The 27,432-nt window shown below is 37.8% G+C and overlaps 1 protein-coding gene across 1 annotated transcript in view; it reads left to right on the top strand.

Moving 5' to 3' along the window:
- LOC307167199 (NLR family CARD domain-containing protein 3-like) overlaps window positions 1-27,432 on the top strand; it is a gene marked incomplete at its 3' end in the record, with an annotated part of 76,830 nt that overhangs the window by 6,609 nt on the left and 42,789 nt on the right. The window contains exons 4-10 of the mRNA XM_079886191.1: window positions 3,910-4,035; window positions 4,291-4,386; window positions 6,819-8,543; window positions 10,422-10,493; window positions 10,942-10,970; window positions 11,049-11,112; window positions 20,821-20,994. Coding sequence (XP_079742317.1) covers window positions 3,910-4,035; window positions 4,291-4,386; window positions 6,819-8,543; window positions 10,422-10,493; window positions 10,942-10,970; window positions 11,049-11,112; window positions 20,821-20,994 — 2,286 coding nt within the window. The remainder of the gene's footprint in view (window positions 1-3,909; window positions 4,036-4,290; window positions 4,387-6,818; window positions 8,544-10,421; window positions 10,494-10,941; window positions 10,971-11,048; window positions 11,113-20,820; window positions 20,995-27,432) is intronic.

The raw sequence follows: 27,432 nt of genomic DNA, 5'->3' as shown, positions 1-27,432 counted from the left end.
CACCAAAACACTTCACAAGTCTCTGCTTTTCGTCGAGTTTGAAAGACGCGCCGTGAGCTTACGGTGGATTTACATCAGAAGAAGAAGAACGCGATTTGAAGACAAGAAAGATGTAAGGTAAGAAATTCTTACATATTAGTTTGTTATTGTTGCATAAATTTCACATTGCAGTTGAACTGTTGCTAGATATATGGTGAATATTATAATATTTAGACCCGTGTTTACTGTTACTGTGTTTGTGGATATCTGCTCAAACGTAGATATGTAGGCTATATGGTAACCATAATGTTTTATATTTGAGCGCGATCGCGTTTGAATGTTTCATATTTTGGATTGCGATCGCGTTTGAAAAGCAAAACGCACCAACTGCTTCATGTTTTTACTATTATCTAATTTCATATCATCATAACGAATGGAAACATTTGAAGTAACATGATAATCAATATATTTTTCTCTAGCTTAGTTGTTACTGAAATCTTTTGGAAGATTTATAGGCTGCTATAGGCTATTGTTATTATTTTATGCAGCACTGCACATAGCCTATGCCTACAAGGCATAACAAACCTGGTGTTCATTATATTATATATTGCTGGAAACATTTGTGTGTGTGTGTGTGTGTGTGTGTGTGTGTGTGTGTGTGTGTGTGTGTGTGTGTGTGTGTGTTTGTGTGTGTGTGTGTATTCTGTTTTTTTTAAAAACCAGAAAAATCTAAAATTTATTCCTAAAAATCGTGCAGGCCTTTCTCTTGATATCAGTATGTTCACTTTTTTTTTTCTTTCAGGGCCCAGATGCCACTGAGTCCTGCTGACTTCAACATTCACATGAGTCTCTGTACATGAACATGTCAAAATCAAACACCTTGGAAATGAAAGGTATGTACAATGTTTTTAGGAATGGCAGAAAGGTCTCTGTCTTTGGATCATTGTTTTCAATAAGTGCTTTTTTGTCATTTGTTGTGTATCTTTGGATTATGTTGTGTTGTAAATAAATCCAAACAATCTAAAAGCCATTCTTTTTTAAATCTCCTCATTCTTTGTGAAAGGTTGCTCAGAATGACAGGGCCTGATAGCTCCTAATAGGGCCGTTAGGGGAGGGTCTTTGTCTTTCTCAGGTGTGAAAAGCTTAATAAAGCTTTCTCACACAAAACACGTCATAATTTTTTTTAAATCAATATATTGTCTTCTCTGAATGAGCAGTCAGGGTGATTTTCACATAGTTTTGGAGCAAATATTCTATGCTACGTCATACAATTTTCAAAAGCCCTTGTGAAGAAATAATCAGTATGGGTTTCATGGCCTTATTTCAGTGAGAATTTTTTTTGTATTTTCACAAACCACGCATAAATGTCATTATCTCAAAACTACAAACTTTTACATACATGCTGCTGATATATTATTGTAGAGTTCGTGCTGAATACAGTGTAATTAGACTTTAGCCATGAAAATGTCACAAGTAACAGAAATAACCACAAATGTCAGAGCATGTCAGGACACCTCTAGGGCCCAGAAAACAGCTCAGACCCCAGAGGGTTAATACAATTGAACTATTCTCCACAGTGATGAATGCATAAAACAAGGTATAAACTGCATTGGCATTGCAATACCAGTGTTTCCCACAGGATTTTTAGTAAAGCTGTGGTGAGTGGACCTCTGCTCTGTCCCTCTAGGAGGGTTCGGGGGCATGCCCCCCCGTAAGAAAATTTTGTGCATTTTAATGTTAAATTCATCAATATGGTGCACTTTGAGAGTTCAAAATTAAAATCTCCAACCCATTTTCAGTGTGCAAATTAAACAAAGAAAAATTCAAACCTCTTTGTTACAGTGTCTGTCTACATTACACTACTACATAATAATAGTTATAATATTAATCCTATGACAGTAATAGCCATGTATTTTAAAACAATGCACTGAAAAATAAAGGAAACTTTGATAATTAGTTTTGTTAGTTAATTAGTTAATTTCTATACTTGGAAATAGATAAGCACATGATTTTTTATTTTGACGGAAACTGCATCAAGCTTTTATTTTGGTTGAAAAAATTATTTACAAACGCGTCTCATTAAATTTCTAGTAAATTGCGGTAATCGTCAACTATGCAGATGTGGAAATAATGCGTAACTGGGTAATGGGTTCCTACACTCCTGACATAGCCTAAGTGTTTTGAAGGTAGTTCTTCTTATCACAGACTTTCTCATCTCTCTCCTGATCCTCTTCACTATCATCATCAACACTGGAGCTGATTAAGTTCCTGCTACTGCAGAAAACAAAGCTATATTTTGACACATTTTACAGCGTCTGCTTGAAGGGCCTGTATCTATTCTTCACGCTATTTATCTGTACATCCCATGCGTTTCTTTCTTCTCCATCTCCGTAGACTATTTTGACAGATACACACTTACACTGCACGCTCGCTCAGAGCCCTAAGGGGGAGGTGTTTAAAGATGTGATTGGCCCAGCCCAGTGTCAATCAAGAAAAGAACCAATGGGCCGCTGAGCTACGTGTTTCATGGGCCGCGACAGTCAGAAGGAAAAAAACTATGTGATATTTTTGACAAAAGTGATTTGGGCCAGCAGTGTCAATTAAAAAAATATTGGGCCGCCGATCTAGGCCTACCACTTTTATGGACCGGTTCATGGGCCGGAGGAAAAAAATAAAATAAAATAAAAAAAAGTTTCGGCGGTCGGCCCAAAAAGCACGTCGGCCAAGTGCCCGGTATGCCAGATGGCCAGTCCGCCCGTGATTGTCCGGGAAGCAGACACACTCTGTCAGTTCAAATCTAGACTAAAAACACATCTCTTTGGCCTAGCATACACATAACAGATTATAGACTTCTATAATTCAATGTTATTTTGAGGAATGGTGTCTACACTAACTATCTCTCCCCTGTGAAGGCCTCCTTCCCTTCCCTTTACCTCTGTACAGATGAAACATTGTCGGGATAATACCGGTTCACGTGGCTACGCGGAAGCGATAAAAAAATTCTGAATTATAAATTTTTTAAGGCTTGTACCTTGGAACCTATTTCAAGGTTTGCGTTCTCCAGCACTGTTTTGTGCAAATGAGCGGCCGGATAGCGTTGAGGGTTTTCTGTTAGAACAGTCCCTTGTGTTAGCAGTCCCTAAGTTAACAACTAATGATCGTTGCGACAGAAGTGAATCAATCAAAACTAACTTTAGCTGAACAATAACTTTATTCTAGGGCTGCTGTAAAGCCAAAACAATCTCAGTTACTTTAATTTCCTATTATCACTGTAAAGCTGCTTTGAAACAATCTATATTGTTAAAAGCACTATATAAATGAAGGTGACTTGACTTGACTAAGACTGACATTTAAGATTTGTCCTACACTTCACTTAAATTACGACTGAGATGCTTGACAACTAACTTCTAAGTGCAGTTTTGAGCCAAGAATTGTTTTACTCTTAAGTACATTCTTAGCAGTGTTCTTGTTAGTAATTCTCAAAGGCTTGATAAATACGGCCCAGATTTGTTGAAAGCTTCACAGTGTCTGGTCAGAACAGTGATGTTTCACAGCAAGAGTACCGTTGCAAGAGTACAGTAAGGTGGTTTATTTTTAAAGGTCAGCAAAACATTAGTCTCTTTAGTCGGTTGAGCCTTCGTCCTCCATTGTGCCGTTGAAAAGAGTCATGTGATCGCGGTTGATGTTCACCTGAGTTGAATCAATCTATAATTCTATAGTTGATTTCAATTTATTTGTTTTGAATTCCTAATTCCTAATATTACCAGTTTTCTCAGTTGCTTTGGTACAATTGTTGAATCATGTTTAACATTTGCAAACCAGTTACAAAATAATTGTAATCATAGTTTGAAACACAGTGCAAAACACTTACAGACATTAAAGCAAAAGTACACAACATTTATAAGTCTGTATGCTTTATATTTTACTTAGTTTGAAAACCAGTTCAGTCCAGGAGAAGAGCTCAAAACCAGAGCCCAGCTGTGTGTCTATGAAGAGCAACTGCTCTATGGAGCAGCCACTAAAGTTTAAGAGTGGAGACGAACGGCCTGATCTCAGGTATATAATTTCTATAAAAGTTATGCTTATTGTATTGGATTTTTATGAAATTGTTATTAATATAATTGAATGAGTTACAATCCTGCAAGTTTCAGTCTATTAATAATGATCATTGTGTTCTTGTGTAAAGCTCTATGTATTGTATTATTAATACATTCACACACTGTAAAAGCTGTTGGTCTGTTACTCAGTTAATGACACAATTACATCAATATCAGTGTGTCTGATTCTTTACCCTCTTTATTCTCATTTAAGGTCAAATCTTCTATCCAGACCAGTTAAAAACAAAACTGTGTACAAGCCTGTGATTCAACCTCAAGACTTTAATGAAAGCATGTATCCTGATTTCAGGTAAAATGCAGGACTTTTGTTGTTTTTGAATAATTTTAGGTGCTACAATTCACATAACATATCACTCAAACACATGATGATTAATTGACCGTTCGTAAAGACCCCTTTAGTTACTATTGCTATGTCCGACAAGCCATTCTGCTCTCACACACACCATGTTCCCTTTCAAAAGGGAACTCGCACTGCGTCAAAGTGCTAGGGGAACGCCTTTGCGTAAACTGGTGTCTGAAACACTTATCTAATCACGGCAATCCTATTTGCCGGCGACAGCCTATGACATCATCACCATTGTGACCCGGAAGTATATAAGGGGAGCCTGGAGAACATGTCAACAACTTTTTCATCTTCAGGGACTGTTTTGTTTGTATGCTTCAATCTGAAACTTCAAAAAGGTTATCATGGCTTGTGAAAAACGCTTCAGGAAGTGTGTGCATCCGTGTCTAAGATATTGATACTTGATGACACAAAACTTGTGTGTTTATTGTTTGGGCTCAGAGCATGCACGATCAGTTCCTGAGGGATCTTTTTGTGCCACTGTGAGTTTGTTCCCTTGAGAAAACTCCACTCTCGTCTGCTCTGGGACAGACATCTGTACCATGCGGTTCCGGTCCCATTCGCGCTGAGGCAGAGCAGAGAATAGAATTGTGGGGTTTTTCAGAGGGAGCTCGCTGAGGAGGTTGAAAGAGTTTTTAATCTTATCACTAACATCCTCTGATCCAGCAGCGAGTGCTCTGCTGTGTATAAAAACAACAAGCCCAACCTGAGATGGCTGATAAGGGTGAAGAGGATAGGCGCTTCAACAAGGCTTCTACAAAGAAGCACTTTCATCACCATCAGCGTTGAGGGGATGCGCGAATACGGGTATGTGTCGATGCCCCAATTGACGAGTTGAGTTATGTTTTTGTCCTGTCATCCAGAAGCAGCTCATTCCCCTCAATAAATTAATGTAGTCCATCAAACATCTCCACACTTCCTTTTTCTATTTGTGCTGTCCATCGCTCCATCTTCTTTACAAATCCGATTACTCAGTCTATCAAAAATATCTGCCAAGTAGGCCAGGTTTGTCAGAAATGTAGGATCTGTCAGACTTTCTGCGTAGGGAGACTGTATATCCAATTAGAATAGTCGCACTTTATCTCTCATTTCAAAAAGACACTGCAATACTTTACCTTAGTGTGCAACAGTAAAGATTCATGTTCAGATCCCATTTCTTTGCACATAACAGCAAACAGTCTCGTATTGATGGGACGTGCTTTTATTACGTTAACAATTTTAATTACTATTTGAAGCACGCAACTCAGCTCATTATCAAGGGCCTTGGAAGCAAGAGCTTCCCTGTGTATAAAACAATGGGTGAATCTTACGTGTGGTGCAACTGCTTGTATCTTCGCCTTTAGACCCTTATGTTTGCCCATCATAGAACCAGCTCCATCCGTACACACGCCCACACAGTTATCGAAACTCAGCCCCGCTTCCTGCATCTTACTATCAAGTTTGTTGAATATATCCTGTCCTGTGCATGTCCCATCCAGCGTAGTGCAAAATAACATATCTTCGTGTAGTTTCCCCTCATAGCAGTATCTTACAAATATGAGCAGCTGTGCTGCATTTGATATATCTGTCGATTCATCAAGTTGTAGGGAAAATTTTCCGGAATTTTTTATACGATCAATAAGCTGAATCTTTATGTCGTTTGCCATGTCATCTATTCGTCGGGCAACTGTGTTATCTGACAGTGGGACCAGTTTAAGCTGACTCGCTGTTTTTTCATTATCCATAGCTTGACACATGGCTATTGCTGCAGGGAGAATGAGCGTCTCGCCAATTGTGTGTGGCTTCTTAGATTTTGCAATGAGGTATGAAACTTCATAAGATGCAGCATGGAGTTTGGTAGTTGTTGTAGTCTGTGTAGTAAATACTTGCTTTTGACCATGCAAATCTTGCTCTTTGCGATGGAAAAAATCGATTGTTTTATCAATGTGTGTTGGGTGTTTGGTGTGTAAATGTCTCTTAATTTTCTCCGGCTTCAAACTGTCATTTGCTAGTACCTCTGTACACATTACACATTGTGGACGTGCATCCCCATCAACCAGGAGACACGTAAATCCATACTGAATGTAATCGTCTTGATATCTCCTTCGCTTTGCTGAATTGGTAAATGGTAAATGGACTGCATTTATATAGCGCTTTCACAGACCCAATGGCCACCAAAGCGCTTTACAATATTGCCTCACATTCACCCATTCACTCACTCATTCATACACCGATGGCGGTGTCTTTTAAGTGGTCCTGCGAATGCTTGCATTTGCATTAGGCTTGCGAAACCTAATGATGTTCTGTTTCCCATAATACAGCAAACAAAAATACATTTTGTAATTTATGGTTATTCAATGCTTTGACTTCTGTAAAAATGTGGTATTTTAATCTTACAGCCATGACTCTAAACCCACTGAAGTCCTCAACACATTGAGATCCAATCTGAGAGAGAAGTTTGAGTGTTTGTATGAGGGAATATCAAAGCAGGGAAACCCAACACTCCTGAATGAGATCTACACAGAGCTCTACATCACAGAGAGTGAAAGTGGAGGGATCAATAATGAGCATGAGGTGAGACAGATTGAGACACAGTCCAGGAGAGCAGAAACAGAGGACACACCGATCAAATGCAGTGACATCTTTAGACCTTTACCTGGACAAGACAAACCCATCAGAACTGTGCTGACAAAGGGAGTTGCTGGCATTGGAAAAACAGTCTCTGTGCAGAAGATCATCCTGGACTGGGCTGAAGGGAAAGAGAATCAGGACGTCCAGCTCATATTTCCACTTGCTTTCAGAGATCTCAACTTGATGAAGGACAAAACACTCAGTCTTTCAGATCTTCTTCATCTCTTTTTCCCTGAAACAAAAGAAATGGACATATCCAATGATGAGTATAAAGTGTTGTTCATCTTTGATGGTCTGGATGAGTGTCGTCTGTCTCTGAATTTTCAGAGCGATGTGAGGTCGTGTGATGTGACTGAATCAGCCTCAGTGGACGAGCTGCTGACGAACCTTATTGTGGGGAATCTGCTTCCCTCGTCTCTAATCTGGATCACCTCCAGACCAGCAGCAGCGGATCTCGTCCCCTCTGAGTGTGTCCATCGAGTGACAGAGGTACGAGGCTTCAGTGACCCACAGAAGGAGGAATACTTCAAGAAGAGAATCTGTGATCAGAGTCTGGCTCACAGGATCATCTCACACCTGAAGTCATCAAGGAGCCTCTTTATTATGTGCCACATCCCAGTGTTCTGCTGGATCTCAGCCACTGTTCTAGAGAAGATGTTGAGTGAAGCAGAGATTGGAGAGATTCCCAAGACTCTCACTCAAATGTACACACACTTCCTGCTCATTCAGACCAACATCAAACATGAGAAGGACTACAAGAAGAAAGTGAAAGATGAAGACATGATTCTCAAACTGGGTAAACTGTCTTATCAGCAGCTTGTGAAAGGCAACCTGATCTTCTATGAGGAAGACCTGAGAGAGTGTGGCATTGATGTGACAGAAGCATCAGTTTACTCAGGATTGTGCACTCAGATCTTCAGAGAGGAGTTGGGCTTATATCAGGGGAAAGTCTTCTGCTTTGTTCATCTGAGCATTCAGGAACATCTAGCAGCTCTATATGTGCATCTCTCCTTTATCAACAATAACATCAATGTGTTTGACCAGATTACCAAACCAACTAATGGAGACAAATTTGCACTATCTGATCTCCATCAGAGAGCTGTGGATGAAGCTTTAGACAGTAAAAATGGGCATCTGGACCTTTTCCTTCGTTTCCTTCTTGGTCTGTCAGTGGAGTCTAATCAGAGTCTTTTACAAGAACTAAAGACACAGACAGCAAACAGCTCTCACAACAATGAGAAAACAGTTGACTATATTAAAGAAAAGATCAGTGAGAATCCCTCTCCTGATAAATACATCAATCTGTTTCACTGTCTGAATGAACTGGGTGATCTTTCTCTAGTGAACGAAGCTCAACCTCATATGAGCAGAGGCTTACGTGATGTGAAACTCTCCTCGTCTCAGTGGTCAGCTTTAGTTTTCGTGTTTTTGTCCTCAGAGCAGGCACTGCAGGAGTTTAACCTGAAGAGCTTAATTGGAGACAGAAATGATCGGTAAGTAACACTGAGTACAATCATTACAGTCTAAAACTTTAGAAACAAAGAAACTAAGAAGGATTTAAATCGCAGGGCACAGATTGATTCTGCTTTGCCCCGTTTCTCCCGCAAATTACATACAATATCTTAGAGGATTTCTGGGATATGACATATAATTTGCGTGTGTTCACAAACCGTGGCTTTGTCCTAGTAAGGCTGCATATCTTGACTGCCACGTCATCAACCACTGCCACTTCATTTTATGTCTTTAATTAAGCTCATTTTGAAGGATGCGTCAAGTGTATCCTTCTTGTTCTTCAGTCTCCCACAATCCTTTGCACACATTTCAATTCATGTAAAATAACTGATGGAAAACAAGTCGGCACTGAGTTTATCTGAGTTCATTATGAAATGTAAGATACAAATAATGTTTTCAGAGATGAAGGAATACATGTTATCTTTTGTTTCTGTGTAAATTAATCACTGAACACTAAACTGACAATAATGTGAGACACTGGGAGACACAGACGGCTGTCATTCACTGTATTGCTTTAACAAAAGAGTCAGTTAAAGGGGACATATCATGCTAAATCCACTTTTTTAGCCCTTAAATGCATATTGTTGTATATTTGGAGTGTTTAGAAGTACAGAAAAGTTGAAATTATTCTCTTCAGGTGCTTCGTTGATATCTTTATATTCTGTTTTGGCCTTATTTTTCAACCTGTTCCGATTTTTCTGTTATCTATGACGTTTTGTGAACTATTACGTCACAGTATTTGCAGCGGAACTGCCAAATAAGGACATTGACTTCCAGCCCAACACTTCGAGCAATCCGCCATTTTTATTTATCGCTGCAATTTTGTAGTCCAAGCTAAAAGATGCAGAAGTTACGAGAGGGTAAGTTAAAATGTTCGGTTGTTGGATGTAGTAACCCACACGCTTCATTACACCGTCTAATGTAGATGAACTGCTGCGCTTGTGACAGGGCGCATGTTTAACTGAAAGAACGAGCAGAGAGAGAGAGACCCGGTCGCGCGCACGCACTCTCTCTCTCTTCGGAGCCAGGCGAAAATGTAAACAAGACACCGTCTCCAAACTAGACGCTGTCTTGCTCTCTCTCCCTCGCACATATTAATCAAAATAAATCGACACGGTGGTAAAAGGTCGGAAGACCAAAGTTTCATGTGTAAATACAGTAACACACCATTGCGATACATCCATATGAAGACGTTGTTCTGCAGGTTCGTCGTCTTCATTTTCATCTCGCTCTGGCTCCGACTCTGGCTCGAACATGTAAGGCTGGCTGGACAAGTCTTCCGTTGTTGACATTTTGTTAATAACGTGTGAATAAAAAGTTTCTGTGCCGCTAGATAATCGTATCTCTGCTATCACACTACAAAAATGGTTGAATGGGGTGGAGTTGAACCGAGTGTCACCTCTGAAAACTGGAGAGGGGGCGGGGTATGAAGTGTCTCAATTGTATTTAAAGAGACCGCACCAAAACGAGTTGCTCTCAAACGCAAATCAGAAAAGGGGTAGAAAAGGGGCCTGTGGAGCTATAATAATGAGGAATTCAGACCCAAGCATTGCAGTTCCGCTTTATATAGACTACAAATGGATGATTTATATGTAAAAAGGAACGATTTAAAAGCATGATATGTCTCCTTTAATATAAAGATATTTAATAGAAAGTTTTTTTCCAAAATTAAGTTTTAATAGTATTTTAGCGGATAATAGCGGATAATTTGCTGATGCAGGTACAAAAATACATTTTTTTTCTTATAAATATTTGAGGGTATTTAGGAAGGTATAATGTATTATTTACTTGTGATATGAATTATTATTATTTGCATTAGCATTAATAATTAACTTATTTATTTTTTATTTTTCAAATAGTAACACACAAAACACTGCAGATGAAGTTCTTCAGAAGCTGCTGCCTGTGGTTTCAGCAACTAGATCAGCTCAGTAAGTAAGACTGAGAACAAGCATCACTGTTAAAACATTATAACATTTCTTTCTTAAACATTGTAAATTAATGGTTTAACCCTTGTGCATCCTTATGGACATTTTTGTATCTGAACTGATTTGTGATCTACTTTAATAATGTTTTATGATATTTGTGTGAGAAATGTATTTTCAAATATATGCATTTATAATGTATGTATATAAACATTTATATTTAGACTTGTTTATATTCATTTTAATTTAATTTATTTAAATGTTAATGCATTTATATTTAGGGAAAAAACAGACATAATAGAGACATAATCTCTTCGAATAACAGTTAAACTTACTGATATATTGAATTCATTGTTTAAAAAGAGATATTGCACAAATTATAAACACAATTAAGAAAAACTAAGATTTCTGTTTTGATCTGAGAGAGTGAATAGTGTGTCATTGTTCTCTACAGGTTGTGTGATTGTGGTGTCACAGATGAAGGTTGTGCTGCTCTGGCTTCAGCTCTGAGATCAAACCCCTCACACCTGAGAAAACTGAATTTGTCATTTAATAAACTAGACTCAGGAGTGAAGCTGCTCTCTGCTGGACTGGAGAATCCTCACAGTAAACTGGAGATACTGAGGTAAGATCATACATGACTCTCACATGAAACTGTCACTGTAAATTCATAAAGTATGATCAAAATGGAATTAAAATGCAAGGAAATAACCATTATTAGATTAATTACAAGCAAAGCTATTGAAACAACATAATCAAATTCATCAAATTCATTTCACGTCTGTTCATATGATGTAAGAGGATTAATATTTTTCTGTTTGAAGCGTTTGCTCTATTTCTCCTGCTGCTGTGAGTTCATGTGTTTGAGCACAGTCAGGATTAACACAGTCCATTCATTTTAATTTTAGGAGAAAACTGGATACTGTAGACATTTTTAATTTTTAGAAAATTATTATCAAATTTTTATATATAAAATATTTAATATTCACAATATTTATAGTGAATGTGTATATAAACATTTATACCGTTGAAAGGAAAATATATATTGTGTTCTATGATTTCGTACTGAATTCAACAGCTATAAAATCCTCCAGTTTTAATGACTCTTTATTGTTCATTACATTAACCTCTTCTGTTAAAATTTTTCTATATTTGTATGTGATATACAGTTTTAATTTTATCAGCTTTTATATAATCACTCAAAAAAAAAATGTGTTGGATCAAAGTAAAAAAATTACTTCAACTTATTACAAGTAATTGATTTACTTTTTCTCAAGTGAGTTTGAACAAATCAAATTTCTATGGTCAGTTGAAACTAAAAATACTCTTTGAACCAAATGTTTTTACATGATTAATAAATATTAGCAGATTCTTCTAAAAAAGGCTGAAATATATTTCACTTTATATTGGAGATTAAAAAATGAAAGAAAATGCGTTTCAGTTCATTGTGGCACGCTCCAAAGATAAAGGAAACGGAGACATTCCGTTTGTTTTTGTTATTTTACTAAATCGGAATATCTTTAGTACATTTATGAATTATGTATTGCTTTTATCTGTATGACCATAAATTACGGAGTAAGAGTTTACTCTCTTGGAAGGAAAAAATCCAGTGGTCGCGCCTCCGCCTCACACACACACACACACACACACAGAAAAATCTTGAATTGCTAACATGATATCGCAGCCTGTTCATTATTTAAATAAAAGTACAGTTACCAAACATATAAAATGTTACACCGCTCAATTAGTTTTTAGTTTTCATTTTTCTTTTTGGCATCTTATTTATATAAATAAACCAGTTTCTCGCATTGAATATACAGTACTGTGCAGAAGTCTTAGGCATGTTAATATCCCCCCCAGGAAGGTTTCTTCAAGCATCTTGGAGACGTTCCCGCAGTTCTTCTGGATTTAGTTTCTCTCAGTTTTTTCTGTTTCTTCATGTAATCACAGACGGACTCGATGATGGTGAGATCAGATCATCCTGGCTGTTGTCAGATTCCTTGTGCATACAGAAATCTCACTGGATTATTACAATTAATGGCAAAAAGAATGTTTGGAAATGTAAACTGATATTTCCTACTGACACACAACAGCAAAAGATATAAATAACTTTTCCTTAACTTAAGGGGCCATGTTCATTTCACGGAAATCTTCCGTGGGCCCATCACAGCATTTTCGGCGATTCTTGCAAAGCTGTATACAGCTTCTCTGCTGCAGCCCGACTGGCAGAAAGAATCATGCTACTTTTTTCCCCCCTTACGTGCAACCTATTCAAAAGCCCAGATGAGTAATTAGTTGGGTTAGTAAAATAATGAAATTATAGTTTTTAAGTAGAAAGAAAATGTATGTAAAGAGATGAAACTTGAGATGTTTTACTTTAAACATCGTCAACTGCCAATTTAGGGGGCATCGTCCAACCCTATAAGCTCTTTCTATATTTTCAGCAGCTATCGTGTTTCTCAGGAGGTAATTAAATGGCAAAATTCGGCAGGCAAACCACATCATCTCACAAGGAATCATGCAATCGGGAATTTAGCAAGAGGAATTCGTTCCCCACAAGGATTTCACCTTAGATTAATTCAAATTCGTGAACTTTAACATGAGATTCGCCGCATTGATCATAAGCTGCCTGATTTGTAATTGACCTCAGTCTGCATTGCTGCTCGCATCGCTGCATTATTGACACAAGACTCGATGTGATTCACTCTCCATTCATCTCTGAAAGTCTTCACGAAGCATTTGGGGCAGCAGTGGTTCAGTGGTTCATGTAGGTTGTCTACAAACCGAAAGGTTGGTGGTTCAATCCCCGGTTCCACTTGACCAAGTGTCGAGGTGTCCATGAGCAAGACACCTAACCCCACCTGCTCCCGACGAGCTGGATGGCGCCTTGCATGGCTGACACCGCCGTCGGTGTATGAATGAGTGATTGAATGGGTGAATGTGAGGCTATGTAAAGCGCTTTGGTGGCCGTAGGTCTGTGAAAGCGCTATATAAATGCAGTCCATTTACCATAAGTTTCTTTTTAATGCTCATTGCTAAAAGCTATCAGGGTATTGGCAACATGCTTGTTGCTAATACTATCCGTGTGTCTTGGGTTTATCTAACATAGTCGTTTTTATTCAAATGCTCTTGCTAGGCTTATATGATCATATTGGCTATGTGCGTTACTATGTGTTGTCATTGGAAACTGATCACGTTGCACACACTGTGCTTTTAGTACTTTGCAGCACATATTCAAGCAGCTTGCGGTGATAGGAATTAACAATTCATGGTGCAAACTGCAAACGGAATCATTTCTGCTGTGTCACAGCTCTAAAAAAGACAGTAAACAGTCACTATTCAGTTGAGTCACTTCAGCGTTATCGGACACGCTTGGTCTATCTAGTTCTTGGAAACATGGCGTTCTTAAAGCTATAGTGTATTGTATACCATGCTTGCATTTTAATACATTGTTTTTTTAAGGGCTTGTATTTTTATAGGCTGAAATTCAACATGGTTATATATTTAAGCTGTGTATATATATATATATATATATATATATATAAAAAAAAAAAACTATGTTATTGAAAAACTGCTTGTTGGTTGTTTTATTTTTAAAGTTATTTAGCCCAGTCGTTATTTGGAACATGGTTGAGTTTTAGGCTTATACCTGATGTCATTGTCACATGCTCTGCTAAGCTTATCAGGTATCAGCAATATGCTGTCATTTCAGCAACATTGGTATCAGTCCTGTATGGTGGTTGTTAGTGCAATGTTATTGAATATATGCTTGTTACTTCGGCTTCTAGTGTTTTTGCGCATACTGTTCTCAGCAACATGCTGTAAGTAATCAAACATTGTTTTATGCTTATCTGGTTGCATTGGAAAAATGCATTCTTTATTTTTTCGATTATTGCAACATGCTGTGTTAAAGTTACCACATGCTTGTGGCTAAAGCTATCTAGATATCGGTAACATACTTAGTACACAGTACATTTACCGCAGAGGTCTGGTATTCAACACTATCAACATCGTAGCTTGATGATCCTGTGAAGGAGTGTGGAATCATGGGAGTCGTCATCTTCACCTCCACAGGACGGTGAGCAGAAATCATGTTCATGAATGAGGAAGCACACTGTATTCATAGCTTGGCTACGCACTGCATTTGACTCAGAGATGTAGGGTGTATGCTTCCCCAACCGGACTACATTAGTTTTAATACTAGTCTTATGGTTATACAAACATGCTAGTTGTATCAGTTTTGTTTCCGCTGGAGCTGTTGCTGTAGGGTGTATGCTTCCCCTGCCAAACTACACTAGTTTTAGCAATAGTTCAGCGATTATACAACATGCTTGTTGTATCAGAATTTGCTGCCGCTAGGGTTGTAAGCTTTCTCCAATAGATCCCATACAATTGTTAAATTGGCTACAGCAACATGCTTGCTGCAATGTGTCCTCGCTTGCTCCAGCTTGGTGTGATGCTTCCCACATTGGATTGGATCTATAATGCTCAACATATGCCGCTAACATAAGGATGTAACCATTCTATCAGCCTCAGTCGCCAAAACAGCAGTATGTGCGCAAGGGTGAACCACTAGTGTCTCACTCTGCATCTCTGCTGAGACCAGAGTTCGGCGCCGTGCCTTTCCGGCCGGCTACACACCATACTGGTTGCGTGGCGTGTTCGTTTTTATTTCGGCTCCCATGTTAACAGGTTAGAGCTTGCACACTGGCTGCGTGACACAAACGAGCCGCGCAGAAAACGCGTGCTAGAAATTGAACCGACGCCTATTTTTCATGCGACACGCAGCGTGTTGGAAGTTTCCAGGCAAAATAGAAGGCGCAAATACATATTAATAAATTACATTTTGATGTTCGATTTTCAAATATTGCCCCTGTCAATACAGAACGAAATATTCATTCTGTAGCCTATTTTGCCATCAATACTGCCGTCGTTGTCTTTGCTGTATCAGTTGGCTATATATTATGTTTAACATCCTAATGTAGAGTGGTCTGTCGGCGCACAGAGCCACGCAGTCACAGACAGCACGTGAAGTTCGTGAACACCGAATTCCCCTTTCTTTCTTATCTATTTGTGTTTGAACAGACATGTGAAAAAAAAAGTCAGTTCCCGTGTCAACGAGTTTCCCCGTAAACGCAATCAGAGAAAGAAAAGGATGCGTGTCAGTATTACCGGTAGATACGTGCATTCGTCTTAAAGGGACAGCACGAAATATACCAGTTTGTGTCACCAAAGTTAATCAAACAACAAAAGAGAAAAAGAAAAATCACGTTTGTCTAAAGATAAACTGTATTAATTATATGAATCATATTGAATGTATACAGTGAAGGCAGTGTTATTTTACATTTGATTATTCAATGTCTGTAACTTAATAGTTAATTTACATGATAAACATAAAGCACTGCTTTATTTCACATGTATTTGTGTTTTATTGTATTTATATGCTTGTAATTTGTTTATTATTTTCTATGCAGATGCTATAGGTCTACCCTACAAAATTACCCCAATCATCCTAGAATTATTAATTCTTTACAAAAAGAGCTATTCAAATCATCAGGTGAAATTGTTTTCAGGAAGGAGTAGTAAAGCAAGAAGAAGTGCTAGATAGTTTTTCAGAATTTCATTTGACTATATGTGCCTATAGGGGTGGGCCAGGGGTGGCAGGGGTGGGTGGCAATGTAAGTATCTGGATATTTGCCGCGGGACGAGGGCTTCGGTTACCTCTCTCTTTTTTGACCATACATGTGTTTGCACCCCTGCAAACTGTTTGCTAATTGTCAATCGTATTCGACGATAGTGGTCCTGACAGAATTATGTTAGAGTTACATGAGTCACATTTTCGTCATTGTGTCATTGCAAAAGACCTTTTATATGTTATTTAAATGTCAAAGAAATATGTTAAATTCACAGTGTAAAGTGTAAAATTCACAGTGTAAAGGGGTGATGAACTGAGAAATAACATTTTCCTTGAGCTTTTGACATATAAGAGGTCATCTATGAGAATATCCTGCAAGTTTCAGAACTGAAAACTTCCTTGTTAGTCCAATAAAAGCTTTTATTGACAACAGACACAGCGAACGACAGGTTTTCAAAGTGGGCATCTATGAGGTCAAAGGGTATTAAACACCGCCTCCGCAGAAGAAGATCAACGCCTACTTCAACACTGCCTGTTTAGCCCTGACCACCGATTCGCACATTACATGAAACTCATTATAATATGCAAAACTGTTATCCATCATAGCAGTGGGCATTTACTTCCAAGTCTTCAATGCGGCACGCCCATAAACACCGAGCGTTTCAGGAGCTAGGCTCAAAACCAGGGTAGAAAATAGCCTATTACTTATTCATTTTGATGTTTTTGAATGTAAAAACCAAGAGGACGTCATAAGTTGACCTCAGACAAAAATATAAAAAAACTTAAAAAGCCAGTTCATGACCCCTTTAAATAAAGACAACATGGCTCTATAAGTTTTTTTTTTTTTGTCATTTTGCTTCCACATTGCTTGAAAGGAAATACATTATTGCATAGAAAACGTCCTGTTGCAAAAAAACAACAAGGTCTGAATACAGTTGCGGGAGATGAGAATTAGCTATATATTATAATTTAATGAATGAACATTAACTTGTTTTAACAGCGATTTATGTAGATATAACTCTCAGGCCCACTGGAGCATCATCAATAGGGACACATGCGCTGAACAACTCTGAAATAAACTAACCCTGGAACAAAAATAAACAGAACCCTGAAAATCTCACTGCACACAATTGGATAACACTAAGACCAGTCACAATGCTAGCGGAGCTAACTGGTAGATTAGACTCTTGCCGTACCCGGTCGGCAAAACAGCAAAAACGTCCTTCTTGCAAAGGAACGATTCGAGCAGCGTCTTCTGTTCCTCTTTTAGATAAAAAGCCAAGTCTAACTCGTTCATTGTAGCGGCCAAAACTGTTTCAAACAACTGGTGTTCATCCATAGCCATCTTGCAATGTTTACTAATGACTTTGATGTCGCAGCGCTGTCGTCATCTGTTTAGCTAGCCTCTGGCCCGCCTATATCAGATAACCTGATGTGATTGGTGCAGCTCGGATACAAGGGCATATTTAATGAGCATCATTACTCAATGCCAGAGTGACAATTTCAATTTGTGCTCTTGGGAGAACTCTGGATTTCCAGAGTACCAGTCTTCAATGTCATATGATCCTTCAGAAATCATTCTGATATGATGATTTGATGCTCAAAAACATTTATTATTATTTTCAATGTTGTAAAAAGTTGTGTAACATTTTTTTTCACCATTCTTTGATGAATAGATAGTTACAAGAGGTCAAGTCAAGTAATTAAGAATAAAACAAATACTCAACAAAACACATGCATTAATCTGTTAATGCTGACTTTACTATCATATAAACATACATTTTATGTAGTAACAATAAAGAAACAAAACAAGAAGACCGTCGATCAGAAAATTCTCAAACCAAGCCTTGATGATGTGAGCGGTCACGTGGTTTGCACGGAAGAAAAAAATGCCATTTGGTTTGAAGCAATAAACGACTCCACTCATGTAAATGATAACAGTTCATGTCAGCAAAGCAGCATTTACTGTGAACGGAGCCGCTCTGGATGATGAGAAATATAGAACCCGCAGGGCATATACTGTATTTATTTAACTGAATCGCAGGCTTTGTTAATTTACAGAAGCCCTGTGATTACAGTATTGGATTTACAGTATTGTTTGGTTTTTAAATGTTTTTAATATAACGTGTAGCCTTAGAAAACAGTCTAATAATGCGGTTTATGGATTCTCGTCTGTGTAATGAGTCAATTTCGGTATATTGCCGGTTACTCGACATGGGTGAATTGCAATCAAAGATTTTTTTAAGTTGAGTACTTGAATTTTATAGAGTAATCTTGACCGTCCTAATTACATTCATTAAAACAATTGGGAGTTGACATGATTACCATTAATTATTTTAATATCACAATTGTGTAAATGAAGAGTAAGAAATAATGTTTTTCTGTGTTCAAGTGTTCAATCTCTATTTCTTGAGTTGAGGTGATTGAGTGATTGATCTGTAAATGATTGAACACATGAGCTGCTCCTCAGCAACCTGATACGATCAACATTTAACCCCCTGAGGTCGACAATCACGCCGGCGTGATCTGCTCGTTTTTTTTTTATATCAGTGCAAAATACTCTGTTGATTTTGATTTTACATACTTGTGTTGTACATCATTCAAAGCTGTTAAATGTCTTCTTTTATTTGTGTACACTCATAATAAAAACAAAATGTTGTGTTTTTCGTAAAACAAAGAAAATAAACATGATGCGCGTTCTGCCGTCTCTCTCAATGTGAAACTCATTCTGAAACGCGACAGAAAATGACCTGTAACTCAGCGAATGTTTGTCACACAGACTTGAAACGCATGTCTATACAACGCTTGGAATCTCTATTTTTAAAGTATGTAAATTATATAAAAAACAAATATTCTATTTTTAAGTAATCCATACGAAAGCAGCGGCATGTACAGTTTCTCAAACGCGTCCTAATTAACTATAATGTGACCACACCCACGCGCGCACGAGCGATTGACATGCTAATGATCCACGCGGAGAAACGCAGACCTGTAAACGCCCTCATTACCTCAAAACAAAGAAGCAGAGACTTCGTAACTTACTCTTCTCTGCTTTCATCGAGTTGGACGACTGTAAGCTGTGCTGTGCTGTGCTGTTTACCTTGAATTTACCTCGGATTTACCTCAGACGAACGCGATTTGAAGATGAGAAGATTTTTAAGGTAAGACATGTTAAACTGGTCGTGCCAGATTAAAATGTATGTTATGAAATGAGTTTGGAGTAAAAACTTGAACTAAGCCTAATGTCATATATGTACATGTAGACAGAAACATGAAATGTGAACTAGAATGGTAGGTAGGCAACCTTTCAGTGCTTGTATACATGTTTGACACGAGGATGTTTTTATATTCTATAATAAAACACAGCATGGTAAAAGTAGGCTAGTGTATATATATATATATATATATATATATATATATATATGTGTGTGTGTGTGTGTGTGTGTGTGTGTATTCTGTACATTTTAAAAAATATATTTTAACCTGAAAAATCTAAAATGTATTTCCCAAATTGTTCAGCATAGTTTCTCTTGATATCAGCATGTTCACAGCTGTTTTGTTGTTGTTGTTGTTTTTAGAGGAACAAGATGCCACTGAATAAGTCCTGCTGACTTTAACATTCACATAAGTCTCCATACATGAACATGCTAAAGTGAAAAATCAAACACCATGGAAATGAAAGGTATGTACTATGTTTCAGGAATGGCACAAAGGGGTGTGACAGTTCAAGTCTCTGTCTTTAGTTCAGTGTGTTAAATAATGTGTTTTTTTGTCATTTGTGTATCTTTGGATTATGTTGTGTTGTAAATAAATTAAAAACAATCTAAAAGCCATTCTTTTTTAAATCTCCTCATTCTTTGTGCAAGGTTGCTCAGAATGGCAGGGCCTGATAGCTCCTAATAGGGCCATTAGGGAGTGTCTTTGTCTTTCTCAGGTGAGAAAAGCTTACATATTAATGAGGTGATCCGCCCCTTCGAATAAACCTTTCTAACACAAAACACGTCTTAGAAATTTTAAATCAATATATTGTCTTCTCTGAATGAGCAGTCAGGGTGATTTTCACATAGTTTTGAAGCAAATATTCTAGGCTACGTGATACAATTTTCAAAAGTCTTAATAATAATCAGTAGGGGTTTCATGAGCTTATTTCAGTGACAATTGCTTTTTGTTTTTTCACAAACCACGCATAAATGTTATTATCTCAAAACTACAAACTTTTATATACTTGCTGCTGATATATTATTGTAGCAGAGTTTGTGCTGAATACAGTGTAATCAGACTTTAGCCATGAAAATGTCAAAAGTAACAGAAATAAGCACAAATGTCAGAGCATGTCAGAACACCTCCAGGGCCCAGAAAACACCTCAGACCCCAGAGGGTTAACACTCTTTACATTAAACACAATCTCAGCACAGTCAGAACTTTAGTACATGAAGAACAAGATGAATTCATCCTTAATGACCATCACATCTATCTTTTTCTGTGATCACCTTTACACATTATTTAATGTGATATACATAGTTTATATATGTTTTTATATAAGCTTTACCTCTCACACAAACACACACAAATAACATGGTGAATCTCACTGACATCAAACATGGTGATCTGTGCTTTTTTTTTTAAATGATGAAGTCTGTTGATTCGATCTGTGTGTCTGATCTGGGAGAGTGAAGAGTGTGTCATTGTTCTCTACAGGTTGAGTGATTGTGGTGTCACAGATGAAGGTTGTGCTGCTCTGGCTTCAGCTCTGAGATCAAACCCCTCACACCTGAGAGAACTGGATCTGTCTGAGAACAAACTAGGAGACTCAGGAGTGAAGCTGTTTTCTGCTGTACTGGAGAATCCTAACTGTAAACTGGAGATACTGGGGTAAGATCATCTCTACCATAAAGACTTGGAGTGAATAAGGATAAATATGTAGATAGTTTGTTTATAAAGCCCAAAACAAATTGGCCCCTCAGTACCTGACTGATCTGCTCTGTCCGTACACTACTTCTAGAACTCTGAGATCCAGTGATCACTGTCTACTCATTGTACCTAGATCCAGTCTTAAAAAACAAGGCGATCATGCTTTTGCGACTGCAGGCCCAAAACTTTGGAACAGTCTACCTCTCTACATTAGATTAGCTCCCTCTGTTTCCACCTTCAGATCTTCTTTAAAGACTTATTTATTTTCTTTGGCTTTTATTTCTCCTTGATTTAGGTACGATTATTGTTTATCTATTGTTATGTGTTTCTTTATTGGTTGTTTTATCTTTATTTATTTTTCTGTTCTGTACAGCACTTTGGTCAGCCTTGGTGGTTTATAAAATGTGCGTTATAAATAAATATTGTATTGTATTGTATAGTGCATACAATATATCTTTGGCTTAACCTAAGCGTCACTTTCAGTTTAAGACAGCAGTCCAAAAATCGCTAAATCTACACCAAACAGGCAAAAGTTTACTTCAAGAATGAACATTGGCATCGATGAGTTTGAAGTTCGGTGTTTGAAAAAACAGAAGTTTTAGAACCAGAACCAAGCTAACTAAACAAGTTGAACGTTAGCTATATAGATTGTGAGCCCCTTTATTAATATGCCTGGAGGTGAGGAATATAAAAAAATGTCAAATTCCCTCAGTATTGAATGATCTAATTCACTACTTTCTCATTTACAATGACAAATTAATTGTATTTGGTTGTGTTGTAGGCACTAAAACAGTCCACTATATAGTCAAACTAATTTTTATGTTGAAATAAAGAGATTTCTGTTTTACCCCAGACTGGTTGCTGGCTTCTGCCTATTCCCTGCCTGGCCAGCAAAACTGTTCAGACTATATGCCAATAATTAGTTCATGCATAGATATTTGTAAAGGCCTATATATTATTTAAATGACTTGCACTTTGTGATTAAGAAGATTGAGTGAATGTAGGTAATAGTTCTGGTGGATGAAGGGCCCCTCAAGAGGTAAAGCCCAGGAGCCCCTTATAGTGTTAATGCGGCCCTGATTATCGCCCAAAAGAAAGTAAAACCAACAGTTAGATTAACCGGACGAACTACAAACAAGACAACAGATGCAGGATAAAGTGAAGAGGTTTTTTAACCCTCTGGGGCCTGTGAGACCAGCTCACTTTTTGACCAGACTCAAAACACTCTGTTTTTATTTTACATATAAGTGTTATACATCATTCAAAAGTGATAAATGTCTTCTTTTATTTTGTGTACACTCATAATGAAAAAAACGTGTTTTTCGTAAAATAAAGAAAATAAACATGATGCACGTTCTGCCATCTCTCTCAATGTGAAATTCATTTTGAAACGCGACAGAAAATTATCTGTAACTAAGCGAATGCTTGTCACACTGACATGAGACATATGTCGTTACAAAGCTTGAAGTCTCTATTTATAAATTATGTAAGTTATATCAAAAACATATATTCTCTGTTTAAGTAATCCATATGAAAGTAACGACATGTACAGTTTCTCCAGCCCGTGCTCATTAGCTCTAATGTGACCACACCCACGTGCGCAAGAGCAATTGACATGCAAATAGTCCACATGAAGGAACGCAGACCTGTAAACGCCGTCATTACCTCTAAACAAAGAATCAGAGACTTTAGTACTCCTCTGCTTTTCATCGAGTTTGGAAGACTGTTTTTGTGCTGTGCTGTTTGCCTTGGATTTACCTTAGAAGAATTAGAAGAACACGATTTGAAGATGAGAACGATTTTTAAGGTAAGAAATGTCCACTCATAATTGTAAGCATGTTATTGTTGCATAAACTTTACATTGTAGCTACTAGTTAAACTGGTGCCAGAAACAGAAACATGTTGAAATATGACCTATAGACAGGTAGGCAACCTGTCAATGCTAAATTTATATACATGTACGACACAAGGATGTTTTTATGTTCGATAATACTTTTATCATGCTGTGTTTTATTATCGAAAAACATCCTTGTGTCTTACATGTATATAAATTTAGCATTGAAAGGTTGCCTACCTGTCTAGTTCACATTTCAAGATTAAAAAAATCTTCTCATCTTCAAATTGCATTCTTCTAATTCCTCTGAGGTAAATCCAAGGTAAACAGCACAGCACAGCACAAACACAGTCTTCCAAACTCGATGAAAAGCAGAGGAGTACGTTAATCGAAAACCCGATTTCGCCGACTAGATGTGCTCTGATCAACGCTAGGTCTATCATTAACAAGACATTTATTCTCAAGGATTTCTTCACCACACACGCTCTGGATATACTCCTTTTGACTGAAACCTGGATTTGTGCTGGTGAGTCCGATGCTCTCATTGAGCTTTCACCCCCAAACTGTACATTTTTCAACTCTCCCAGATCTACTGGACGTGGCGGAGGAATAGCGATAGTTTTTAAGAGGAGTTTGATTTGTAGGTCCTTGTCACCTCCTTCTTTTTCCTCCTTTGAACTTAGCATGTTTGTATTAGGTCGATTAAATCCGATACTTTGTGCTATAATTTAACGCCCGCCTAAATACAACAAATATTTTATACAAGACTTTTCTGATTTCCTGGCTGGTATCATGACAGATTATGACAAGATTTTAATTGCTGGTGATTTTAACATACATGTCTGTTGTCCTTCAAAACCACTTGCTAGAGACTTGTTAGATATTATTGATGCTTTTAATTTTTCACAACATGTGTCTGGTCCGACACAGGAATATGGCCATACGTTAGACCTTGTTTTATGTTATGGGTTCCCTATTTTTAATATTCAAGTACATAATGCTGTTTTTTCTGATCACATGCCTGTCCTATTTGATCTTTCTCTGCCCTCTGATAGTTTCAAACCATCTGCTCCTATGCGCCTATGTCGTGTGCTTAAGCCCTTCACTGCTGCTCAATTTAATTCTGCTTTTATAAATAAAATCGAGTCTGGTAGTAGTTTTCTAGCTAACCCTGACACAGAGCAACTTCTTTTGTCTTTCCTTTCCAACTGTGCCGATATTCTAAACTCTGTTGCTCCTCAAAAAGTCAGGTGCCTCAGATCTAAATCTGAGCCTTGGCTCAATGATGTCACCCGTGAGGCCAGACGAGTATACAGGAGAGCTGAGCGCAGGTGGAAAAAGGACAAGCTACATGTATCATATGAAGTCCTTAAGGAAAGCTTGAAAAAATATCAGAAAACTGTTAAAGCTGAAAAAATTAAATATTTTTCTGATATTATTTCCGAAAACTGTAATAAACCCCGGGTCTTGTTTAAAACTATTGATTCTCTATTGAACCCTCCACAGTCCTCCAGCTTGGAAGCTTCATTTGAAGTCTGTGAAAATTTTCGTAACTTTTTTTTAGACAAGGTTGCCACTATTAGAGCTCATATTGCATCCCCTGCCTTAGACCCTTTAGTTAGCACTTACTCGGCTGTTCTAAACCAGTTTGAGCCTGTGTCGCTTGCAAACCTTGCTGAAATTGTCATGAAATTAAAACCTTCATATTGCCCCACAGACGTTGTGCCCCCGCGCCTCTTTAAGGAAGCCTGGGAGACCATTGGCCCGACTGTTCAAAAAATTATAAACAGTAGTTTGGTATCAGGTGATGTTCCAACATACCTCAAAGAAGCTGTTGTGGAACCCCTGATTAAAAAAAGAAATTTGGATTCCTCGGTTTTATCAAATTATAGACCTATCTCAAAGCTTCCCTTTTTCTCAAAAATTTTAGAGAAGACTGTACTTCTACAATTGCAGTCTTTTTTAAATGTGCATGGAATTTTTGAAATTTTTCAATCTGGTTTTAAAGCTTTTCACAGCACTGAAACAGCACTCCTACGAGTTTTTAATGACCTCTTGTTAATAAATGATTCAGGAAATTCTGCCATATTAGTGCTTTTAGACCTCACGGCGGCATTTGATACAGTTGACCACACAGTCTTAATCTCTCGTCTAGAGCACTGTGTTGGTATTAGAGACACTGCTTTGCAGTGGTTTAAGTCCTATTTAGCTGGGAGATGCTTTTCAGTAAAGTTTGGAGATTTTGGTTCATCGACTGCCCCCCTTCCTTGTGGTGTTCCACAGGGTTCTATTCTTGGACCACTTCTCTTTTCTTTATATCTCCTTCCCCTAGGAAACATAATTAGAAAACATGGCATCTCCTATCATTTTTATGCGGACGACTCTCAAATATATCTTCCCCTTAAAAGAGGCGAAAGTAACTCCCTCACATCTCTATTGGAGTGCTTAAAAGATATTAAGGCCTGGATGGCTTCTAACTTTCTTAATCTAAATGAAGACAAAACCGAGGTCATTGTGTTTGGATCCAGTCGGGTCAATGATATCTTACCTGTTGACCTGGGCTACCTGAAACAATATGTGAAACCCTCAGTCACAAATCTGGGTGTCAAAATAGACAATGGTTTTAAACTAGATAAACAAATAAATAATGTTGTTAAAACCAGCTTTTATCATTTGAGGCTTTTATCTAAAATGAAACCTATCTTATCCCCTAAGCATTTTGAACATGTGATTCATGCTTTTATTTCAACGCGATTAGATTACTGTAATGCTCTTTATATTGGCGTAAATCAAACCTCTCTCTCACGCTTACAGTTAGTACAAAACTCAGCCGCACGTCTTTTAACCGGAACTCGCAAGCATGAACGCATAACACCAGTCCTGGCCTCGTTACATTGGCTTCCAGTCCATTTTAGAATACATTTTAAGATCTTATTGTTTGTTTTTAAATCACTAAATGGTTTGGCTCTGTGTTATATTTCAGACCTACTACAGATTTACACCCCCTCACGGTCACTTAGGTCTAGTGAGCAACTTCAGCTGGTTGCTCCAAAAACCAGGTTAAAAACTAGGGGTGACCGAGCCTTTTCAGCTGTCGCCCCTAAACTGTGGAATGAGCTTCCTCCACAGGTCAAATTGGCCCCAACCCTTGAATCTTTTAAATCTCGTCTTAAAACTCATTTATTTTCTCTGGCTTTTAACCCATCATGTTAACTGTGTGATCATATGTTGTTTTAGGTGTGTATATGTTTGTTTTATGTGTTTATATGCACATATGTTTATATGCGCTTTTATGTATTATCCCTTGTTCAGCACTTTGTAAACCTTTGTTTTTTTAAATGTGCTATACAAATAAAATGGATTGGATTGGATTGGATTCTTTGTTTTTGAGGTAATGAGGGCGTTTACAGGCCTGCGTGGACTATTTGCATGTCAATCGCTCGTGCGCGCATGGGTGTGGTCACATTAGAGTTAATGAGGGTGCGTTTGAGAAACTGTACATGTTGTTGCTTTCATACAGATTACTTAAACAGAGAATATTTGTTTTTGATGTAATTTACATAATTGAAAAATAGAGACCCCAAGCTTTGTAAAGACATATGTCTCAAGTCTGTGTGACAAACATTCGCTGAGTTACAGATCATTTTCTGTCGTGTTTCAGAATGAACTTCACATTGAGAGACGGCAGAATGCGCATCGTTTATTTTCTTTATTTTATGAAAAACACAACATTTTGTTTTTATTATGATTGTACACAAATAAAAGAAGACATTTAAGGCGAGACACGGCAGGCAAAAACATCGTTTTTTTCTCTCTGGTCAATTTTGAGATTTTGGGTTATTTGTCTTCAATAACATGTATTCTTTCAGACTTGTGCTGAAAAAAAGCCCAAAATAGACATTTAGGTCTTTATTTTACTACACTTTGTCTGTTTGAGTGTGCAGATTTCGCCTAAATTCATCAAAAGTTGGCGTTCTAAATCATCCCGCTGCTCCGCGATCGCTGTCTCTACCCCATCATAAAATACACCGTTGGAAAGCTCTCTCTTTTCTGTACAATGCTGTCAGATCCAAATATGGTCATTTCCTGTCTATCAGCAACCAATCATGCAAGTAAAACAGGCGATTTAACTCGAAATGCGCAATCTCATTGGCTGATGCCAATTTCTGACAACGTGATTCGTCCAGAATCATCACGTGACGCGCTCTGATGTTTCCGCGGTAGTTCAAAATGTCGAAAGATATGCGTGTAAAATTCTCTCAGAGAAGCCGAAAACAGTTGTCAATAGCTAGAAGACACAAGGGATTACCAACAAAGACAAAAGATTATGAAATGCCATCACATAGTGCATGGGTCTTCACAATTTTTTTCATGAGAGCCGCACTGATAGGACAAAGTCAGTAGGAGAGCCATACGTCATCCTTTCAGTTTCGGTTCTCAATCGATCAAGTATTTACATGTTCTCTCGATAAACCACCTCTTTTAATCCGATCGAAATTATTTGTAATATAGCTGACACTTTGAGTTTGTAATGGGTTATGTTATAGCCCTACTTATTTTTAAGG

This window comes from Squalius cephalus (genome assembly GCF_949319135.1).
Source record: "Squalius cephalus genome assembly, chromosome: 11".
NCBI classification, from domain to species: Eukaryota; Metazoa; Chordata; class Actinopteri; order Cypriniformes; family Leuciscidae; genus Squalius; species Squalius cephalus.
The sequence above is the reverse complement of the archived record's forward strand: the minus strand, read 5'-3'. Positions and strand labels throughout refer to the sequence as shown.